This window comes from Aphanomyces astaci, assembly GCF_000520075.1.
Source record: "Aphanomyces astaci strain APO3 unplaced genomic scaffold supercont1.89, whole genome shotgun sequence".
Taxonomy (NCBI): domain Eukaryota; phylum Oomycota; class Saprolegniomycetes; order Saprolegniales; family Verrucalvaceae; genus Aphanomyces; species Aphanomyces astaci.
Window position 1 is genome coordinate 38,913 of NW_009798352.1, and position 9,537 is coordinate 48,449.

Sequence of the window (9,537 nt, forward strand, 5' to 3'; positions counted from 1 at the left end):
CGCGAGCTCATTGTTTGCATATCTGCGTAATTTTTAATTGAGTTTTGCTTTTGAAAGTATCAATTCTACCGATTCAATTGCACTCATCATTAAATCCAAGCGACGGACGATTGTTTGTTTGGGTGGATGCCGAGTTTAATGGTTTATGTACCAAATCCATTGGACACACGAGCTGCATGTGCCGATTCCAGTGGATCGCGTACCAAATACGTGGACGCAAATGCAAATCCATTGGATGCATGAGCCAATCAATTGAAAATTTGTCTGTTTCAATAGAAAAAAGGTGTAGTACTTAGTATTACGTACCAGTAGTAATTAGTACGTCGTGGTATTTGAAAGACCAAATTTACTTGTGGTTGCGTTAATTATAGAGCAGGGTTGGTGAAATATTATTCGATAAACTTAATTTCGGCGTGAAATACACTGTTATAAGAAAGGTTGGAAGAAATGATACTAGTATACTGCTTGACAGAAACCTCTGTAATTGCATCATTTATATACTGTATATAGAACCTCTCGAGAAGGTGCAATCCGATGCGACTGGTGGTGCGAAGCAACCATGGACGTCACCACCACCGTTCAAGGCTGCAACGCCACATCATACTCCCATAGAGAGCAATGGCATGCGCGTCCCCCATTCCCCAGATCGCAAACATGAAGCAGCTACCTCGTTGTCTCATCTCTGTATATAGACTTCAACCTCCTATTTTACTTGTTCTAACGTAACGAGTCAATTTATGGACATGCGCCAATTTATGGACAGGGTGCACGAGCCAATCAAAATCAAGTTCAACTTACTCCAATACTGAAATACTTTTGTAACCCAATATCGCACACAGAATAAATTCAAAGAGAATCAATTATCCGAACAGTAGCGAAGGCGCGAGCACCATGGCGCGAAAATCTGAAGCTCATTAAACAGAAAAAGCAAGGTGAAATAGGCAATTTTGTATGCTGCGCAAGGTGAACCACCTTGCGAATTCCATAAATAATTTTGAAATTGTATGATTTTAAAACAGTATAACTTGTATTTCTTTTTTTTGTATAGTTTCAATGAAATATATCTTCAAGTTTGTATTCTTGATTTTTATTTTTCATGTGTCTGTCAGTTTTTGGAATTCGCAAGGCAGGCTGTACAACCCCGACGGCGTGATCGAATACGAGCACTGGCCCTGGTCCAATATGTGGGAGGTACCGCAGCAGCTTGGCGCGCACACGTTCCGATTCCAAGGTCGGACCAAACGCTTGGTTGATCATCGCATCGACTTGGTGGAGGGCGGGACAGCCCAGGATCGACGGGTTGAGTAGCCGCATACACCGCTCCATGCCTCATCACGCCTTGTTGCGATACATTCTACTCCTGTGATGGCTGTTGATGCAAGGAGCATTTAGATAATTATGTAGGCTGTGTATGAGAGCAAGATCATGTGATGTGGTATTCAGGACTCGGTCAATTCTACCAGGTCTCAATTTACCACTTGGGATGACAAATTTCATTGGTCATCCCTCATTCCACCATCCAGCCCGTGTCGGTACCGTACATCTCCCTGTCGGTGTGATCACGTGGTTGCGTGGGCGGTGGCGCAAGACGTCTTGATTGCACCCATCGCAAGTGCTGAAGTGGCGGCTTTAGCACTTTGCGATGGGTGCTACCAAGACCTCTTCCTCCACCGCGTTGGCCCACCAGAGCCACCACGACATTGCAATCCACACAATATAGATGTAGTGGTGAGGATCCTGAGACGCAGTACCATTTCTGAGCCTAGTTGGTGGTCAGGATGTCTCATTCCGGACGACGTGGTCGAAATGGTGGAATTGTAATTGCCTGTGAGTTTACTTGTCGTTTAAATTCTATATCCTTTGATTTATTATATATACTGTGGAAGCTTATATTTGTTTCCATTGGACAACTTCGAATCGAACGAACTTTTAGTATAGTAAAATTAAGTATAATGTACCCTGTCCATAAATTGGCGCATCTCATCCAATGAACATTCAATACTTCAAAGCCACCTAACTGCTGTAATACCTCCGTAAACTTGATGAAACAAGTTCCATTCGATCAATCACAACCTAAGCTTTATGGGGATATAAAATGATCAAAAAATAGATAAAATTTGCAACATTTGCAACATATTTTCGAGCTATCTTCGACAAAAAAGGTGTCCATAAATTGCCTCGTTACGTTAGACGTTAGCAAGATGTTTGTATGATAACTTGAGACTGTATTAGACACTTTGGCGGAGTAAAAACGGTTGGCATAGTGCGCATGCTGCTGTGTTGCCGCCACTCCCGATTGTATACTGTAATAAGCTTACCTGTGTCGACAAAATGTACCTTTCGCCTACATTTTGACAATGGATGACTGCCAAAAATCTCGCAAACGAAAATAAGCTCGTCAAATTCTTCCGGATATGTAGAAGAATTTTGGGGCAAACCCAAATTCAATTAGTTCTGGAAATATCAATTTATAAAGGCTTTGATGTATTAATTTGCATATATTTTGGTTTGTCGACAGACTACAGTATTGTATGCGAAGATTGATTTTTCGACTTCGCATTGTACAATTTTGTGGAGGGTTTTATTTTATTATTATTACAAATGAACAGTATGTTTGCGAGATTTTTGGCAGTCATCTGGTATTTTTGGTTGCCAGAAAATGGGTACTGTTACTAGGTAGTACAATTAATAGTATTATTTTTGAAATGCTACCACTTGCTCGAGCGAAATCTTCTCGTCATGTCGCCCCCGTGCTACGAAAATTCGCGTCTTGCAGACAGCTTGAATGATGCGATGAAAAAAATGAGTCTTACCCGAGTGCGTGGCTCAAGAATGACATTTTCCATTGAGAGCTGAACTTCGAGAATGGGGGTTGAAGCGCACTCAAAAACGATGCCTCAATCAGTGAATTATCGCATTTCTCCGAAACACCAAAAAGTTGTAGCCTTAGTTGTACAGCTAGACCAGGAAAGTATGCCAAGCTACGACAATGTACTGTGCTTGTTAAGGTGTTTGGACCCGAACACGAGTTGTGTCTATTTACGCCCGTTTTGACGTACCGATAAGCTAACAGTCTACTGATAACGTTAGTACTACCATCGGTCGATCAATGAAGTGCCATAATAATGAGCCCCACTACTGGTGAAACGATCGCGTTCGACCTTACAGCTGCAGCCATCCTCGTCGCCAGGTGTCTGCAAATCACCCTAGGTACATTGCAGCATGGCTACAGCATCGAATGGAGCGATTGCCAACATGGTTAGGCACCAATGAGTATGGTTGCGTTGACCGCAACAAGAACTAGTCGTCCCTTTCTGGCATTTTACTTTAGATAATTGCTTTGGGGTGAAACGAACTGCTACAGTAGTACTCGATATGTCCACAAAGGACCAAAAAAAGGTCGGAGTAAGTTAGCCTTTATCTTGCTATTTGTTTGTGGTTTTGTGGATTGCCTCTGAGCCGTTCGTTGGAGGTATAGCCGCAATGAATAGTTGTTTTGGGTTTAAGTCATTTCTGACTATACCACAATCGAACGAATGTACAGTTTGGTGTTCGCAACCTTTTCTGGCACGAGGGCCTAAAATCCACTGTAACGTTAGTGCGCTTGCCTAACTGAAAGAAATACTTCATCTATGGGCCGCTTATTTTATAGGCCGAGGCCCCTCCACCATTGGTTCTTGTAGCCTGGCGCACCAACGCCGTTTCTTTGGAGGATGCGGGAAATGACGAACATAGCCATCCTCGGCGACATAAGCGAGGAAAAACGTATGTCTAGACGAAGGAGACGAGTTTTGGTGCAACTTTGTATTCGATTGCGCTGTTCAAACTTATATGGACTTCAAATTTTGGCCGCCAGTTACGATGCTTTTTGGAAAAGTATCCACTGCATTCCACGAGAACACCGTAACGTATTTTTAATATAAAGTAAGTATGTCATAATTTAAAAAGATAACATCGAAATGTTAACATCAATGTTTGTCATAATTTATGACAATGTTACTGTTAACTATCGAGAAAGTACATGCCTTTGTCTTGAATTGCTCAGCAACGGCTTGTCTGGGCGTGATATATTTGATATGAAAACTGAAGACATGGCTGCGGGCTATATAACGAGACGTGATGTGTGGTGATTGCACTTATTTAGCATGCGTGAAGTGACCTCAAACATGCCAAAAAACTGAAATATAGCTTACTTTGGGTGTGATTATATCCCGTAATAAGCATCATAACACCGTCCATGCCGCTTTATTACGTAGTATCGATGCTGCTGTACATGCTACCATGTTCTTGCGTTGATCGGTGATCTCTGAGCCCCGAAGCAGCACGTTAAAGACAGCATTTTGGCGTAAATTTCAAATACAGCGTGAAAGATGACGAACAATTATTATTATCATCTTAAGCACTATAATTTATAGCATACATTGATGTGTTATGTTATAATTTTCTAACATTTAAATGACATATTTTAAAAAGTTATGCACCCGTTTTGTGTGGAGTCAAGCAACTCTGCGCAATCTGATTGAGGACGTTGCCAATCCTTCAAAATGGCAATTAAAAGCAGTGCACCGGTGCTTTCTTCGTCAGGCTAAACTCGATTTGATTCTAGCGTGTTGTATGGTGATGATGAACAACGTACTGCCATATCGTTTGAGGATCGTAAAGTTGATCATTTCCCGCAGCCTCCTATACACACCTACACCATCGACACTGCGTAACGTTAAGCTTCGCCTTTGCAGTTACTCTTTCCTCGGGGACGATTGCCAATGATTGAGTGGCCATGAGAAAGTGTACGCACAAACGACAGCAGCGTCACGCCACCATCCAGTCCAAGTGACCGCGTCATTATGTCTTGTTACATGTGTGGCGCCGTTGCCAACAGCCACACAGTGACCTTTGAACGATCCCTGGTTCTACGGCATTCCGGGGGTAAGTTTCGACATCGACAGCACGCCCCTCCCGATTCGATGAACTGTGCTACCGTGGCCTTCACATCGTCGTTAACTATGTACGGTGCGCCCCCTTGTTCCCCTTTCAATTCCCCTTCCCTTCCAATATGGCATAGACGACATCGAAATCAGATGTAGCGACACGCGTCATGCGACCATCCAGTCCAAGTGACCGCGTCATCATGTCTCGTTCCATGTGTAGCGCCGTTGCCAACAGCCGCACAATGACCTTTGAACGATCCCTAGTTTTACAACGTTCCGGGGGTAAGTTTCGACATCGACATTACGCCCCCCCCCGATTCGATGTACTGTACTAAGTTAGTACATATGTACGCCCCGCCACCCCTGTTGGCCCCAATCACCGTCACTGCGTGCAAGTTATCGAAACCAGTGGACCCTCGAGAGTTTGCAGGTTTGCGGCTATGTTTGTTGGCACCCCCATAAGGTTCCACCTTGTTCAACTTGGAGGGCAGCCTAACCGTGACCTTCACATCGTCGTTAACTATACTATATACAGGCGCCCCCTTGTTCCCCTTCCAATTCCCCTTCTAATGTGGCATAGACGACATCGAGATCAGATGTAGCGATATGGAAGTCTGGAAATTAGGTCCGCACCAACGCTTGGACCAGAAATGTGGGCACTTTATCATTGAGCCAAAAGCACTCCTGTATGTTGTAGTACGACCTTTCGCCATGTCTCTTGCGCCTCCTCAGACAAGCGTGGCTGTCGTTCATCATGACAGCTCAAAATGGAGGGTCATTGTGCGCTAAACTTCTCATTGAACTAATACCACATTGCAGAGACGAGAGAAAATTTCACTCTCCTCACACTCCCTTTCAGTACGTCCTACAAACTTTATACTTTGAAGGATTGACATACACAGTGAGCACTCACTTCTTCATGGTCCTGGCTCAGCTGTCGTGGCCATGAATGTTTTCCAAGCCCAGATATTCTTCTTTCTATTGGGCTTTGCGAAATCCTGACATTTACAATAAAAGCTCCACATCCAAACTCTAAGTTTGAATTCAGATTTAATTATAAAAACTTATTTCCGAACCCATAGTGGGAGAACCCGTGTGTCACTGGACTTGCGTCTCTATGCTTCTGGTGACGTCAAGCGAAACCCAAAAAAACGCTCCCACCCTCTACGTTATTTTAAGATCGTCAATCCTTGACATCTTGGGTTTTGTATACTTTATGTGACGTTTCGTAAAAACCGTCAATAAAACGACTTTCATCCGGATACCCTGCCTCGAATCGAAGGTTCTCCTGTTCCACCAAGCATTTTCCAATTCGAGTTGCAGCCGCCGCCGCTAACCTTCCATCATGGCGCTTACTCGTGCCACTGTTGTCGCCTCCCGCCAGGTCAAGACGACCAAATGCCCGTTCATGGCCGCAAATCACGCCTCGAAGCAAGCTTTGATCCCCAACATCTCCCAGCTGGCCCGCATGTGCCCGCACATGTCGACGATGATGCAAACGCAAGCCCGCAGCACCCATACCGCCGCCGTCGCGCCTAAGGTTTTGGAATACGAACCCAAGAACTTTCCTTCGTTAACGACGACGTCTGCGGCGGCGCGTCGCCACAAGTACGAACGCCTCGGCGGCCTCTCCCATGATGAATACGAACGTGGGTTCCAAAAAACCATCCACCGCATCAAGACCGAAGGCCGATACCGTTCGTTTGCCAACTTGGAGCGCAAACGCGGCGAGTTCCCCAAGACCTTGTTCCATCACCCGGAGGGTCACACGAAGGAAGTGATCGGATGGTGCGGCAACGACTACCTGTGCATGGGCCAACACCCCAAGGTCGTGGGTGCCATGCATGAATTCTTGATGAAGTCAGGCGCGGGCGCTGGCGGGACTCGCAACATTCACGGCACGAACCACAACCACGTCATGTTGGAGAAGGAACTCGCGGACTTGCATCAGAAGGACGGCGCGTTGCTGTTTACGTCATGTTACGTGTGCAACGACACGACGATCGCGACGTTGGGCAAGCTATTCCCTGGGCTCATCATGTTCAGTGACTCCCTCAACCACTCGTCCATGATCGAAGGCGTGATCCACAGCCGATGCGAGAAGTACGTGTACAAGCACAACGATGTCGCAGACCTCGAAGCCAAGCTCAAGGCTGCCGATCCCAACGCCCCCAAGCTCATCTTGTTTGAAAGCGTCAACTCCATGGAAGGCACGGTCGCCCCCATGCATGCGATTTGCGACCTGGCCGACAAGTATGGCGCCATGACGTTCTGCGACGAAGTGCATGCCGTTGGACTCTATGGAAACCGCGGCGCCGGCATCGGCGAGCGCGACCACGTCATGGATCGATTGACCATGATCACGGGCACGTTGGCCAAGGGATACGGCATCATGGGAGGGTACATCGCTGGGTCTGCCGCTCTCGTGGATGCGTTCCGCAGTACCTGCCCTGGGTTCATCTTCACGACGTCGCTCCCGCCCATGCTGGCGGCCGGCGCGCGTGCCTCGGTTAACCACCTCAAGTCGTCACAGGAAGAACGTATGATGATGCATGCCAATTCCGCCGAGTTGAAGCGCCGGTTGGTGTCGTTGGGGTTCCCCATCTTGCCCAGCTTGTCCCACATTGTGCCAGTCATGGTGGGCGATGCGGTCAAGGTGAAGCGCGCGTCGGAACTATTGATGGAGAAGCACAACATCTACATTCAACCGATCAACTTTCCTACCGTTCCCCGTGGCGAAGAACGTCTCCGCATCACGCCCAGTCCCGCCCACACCGAGGACATGATGGACGACTTGGTCGGCGCGCTCCTCAGCGTGTGGGACGAGCTCGACTTGGCCCGCGACGGATGTGACCCGTTGCCTGAAGTGCAGTTCTTGAACTCGGACCTCCCTCGCATGGAAGCGGCTTAGGCATGTATACTGCGCATATGACGATGCACAGGACCAAGTCATTTGGGTAATGATCCAAGGAACACCCAATCTTGTTTGGACTTGATGTGTTGAAGTGTGGATTCGACGAATAGAAAGTGGGTCGCGATGTTTTCCACCAATCATATCGCAGTGTAAAAGTCTTGACCAATCGGATCGACGTGTGGTGCGATTCGATAATTTGTACGTCCATTTGCCACGTTATTTCATGTCCCAATGAAAATACTATTAATACGTAGTACTATTAATATTAATAATATTACTGTAGTACGTACTAGGATATACTGCAAAAGTAGTATTACGAAAAATACTTCGAAGTATAATAATTCCAGGTAGTATTATTATTATTATTTAACGTCGTATTTACCCCTTTTATTCATCAGTCGTCTCCGATTGTGAAGTGCGATGTCGCCATCAACATGACGTCGGCAAGATGGTTCGCGGGGATATTTATATTAGAAGGGCTTTAAAGGCACATGATAATCGGCAGCGCGGGGGCAGCGACGGTATCACCAGGCGGGACGGACTTGGGAATGATCGTGTCGATGTATTCCTGTGCAATGTCCAAGTGCTGCTCCAACGTGTGGCGCAGGTGCTGGTTCTCCGCCATGACCCGCGACAGTTCGTGGGCTTGTTGTTTGGCGATGTCGGCCCAGAGCGGGGCGGGCGACTGATGCATCTGACTCACGCGCAGCCATTCCAAGTGCCGTGTCATGGATCCCACTTCTTTCCGCAGAGCGTCGATCTCGTCTTTCATGCGGTTGCGTTTCTTACTTCCTAGAAGCTTTTTCAGTGGCTCGTTGTCGTCGTCTTTCTCGCCCGATTCGCCGTCCGAGGACGGATCCGAGTCCGCTTGCGCTGGTGCAACTGGAGGTGCAGCGGGGATCGACGGCGTGATGTGGAGGGGGTGCATGGCCATGGGAACCATGGGGGGAAGCTGATCGTTGTCTCTTCGCCTGTCGTGTGGAGGCGGCATTGGTGCCCATGTAGGCTCGGTCCACCGTGGCCGTTTGGACCCGAGGCAGTCGAGGTTGATCAACGATGGTGGCGCTGCATGATCCCATCCCATCGACTGCGGTGGCGGCGGTGAACGAGACATGCCGTCGTCCATCACTCCCCGTGCCATGGGGAGATAGTCTGGGCGTGGGTACAGGATCGGCACCCTGGACACGGGGTCGGCAGTTCCTCGTGACGGCACCGAGCGCTTCATGCTTGAGATCGAAAATATATGGGACCATTCATCCCTGCCAACAGCCAAGCGTTGACCAATCAAAATGCATAGTTTGTATATGGAAAACTGTATACCATCACCTAGTCCCACCACGTGTGTCACGAAAGTTTTCCTTATTTCAATTGAGTTTACACAACTCTTTCATAAATGTGTGGGTACTTGAGACGGCAATGTATTGATATACGCGAAATACCCCTATGCCCATCATTCGCCCGACAAACTCCAACGGAATCGCAACAAGATGACCAAGTTCAAGTCGGGACCGCCTCGTTCAAACTCCCATACATATTGTATCAGTAGCAAGTGAGTCTCTTCCATTTACTAGTACGCTAACTATCAAAGGATTCATTAGGGGTAGCGGCGTATTATTGCGGGAATCGTGAAGAGGCGGGCCTTCGCATCATGTCCTGTAAAGTCGTCGATCGATATCCAGAACCTGAGAACTCCAA

At 47.2% G+C, this 9,537-nt stretch overlaps 2 protein-coding genes across 2 annotated transcripts; both read left to right on the forward strand.

The window, feature by feature from the left end:
• Positions 1-6,231: 6,231 nt before the first annotated feature.
• On the forward strand, positions 6,232-8,134 carry H257_16612 (5-aminolevulinic acid synthase). Its single transcript, XM_009845103.1, has one exon. The coding sequence runs from the start codon at positions 6,274-6,276 to the stop codon at positions 7,837-7,839; it is 1,566 nt and encodes a 521-aa protein (XP_009843405.1). The 5' UTR covers positions 6,232-6,273; the 3' UTR covers positions 7,840-8,134.
• Positions 8,135-8,185: 51 nt separating this feature from the next.
• H257_16613 (hypothetical protein) lies at positions 8,186-9,078 on the forward strand. Its single transcript, XM_009845104.1, has one exon. It carries the CDS (start codon positions 8,291-8,293, stop codon positions 8,636-8,638), a length of 348 nt encoding a protein of 115 aa, XP_009843406.1. The 5' UTR covers positions 8,186-8,290; the 3' UTR covers positions 8,639-9,078.
• The last annotated feature ends 459 nt before the right edge of the window (positions 9,079-9,537 follow it).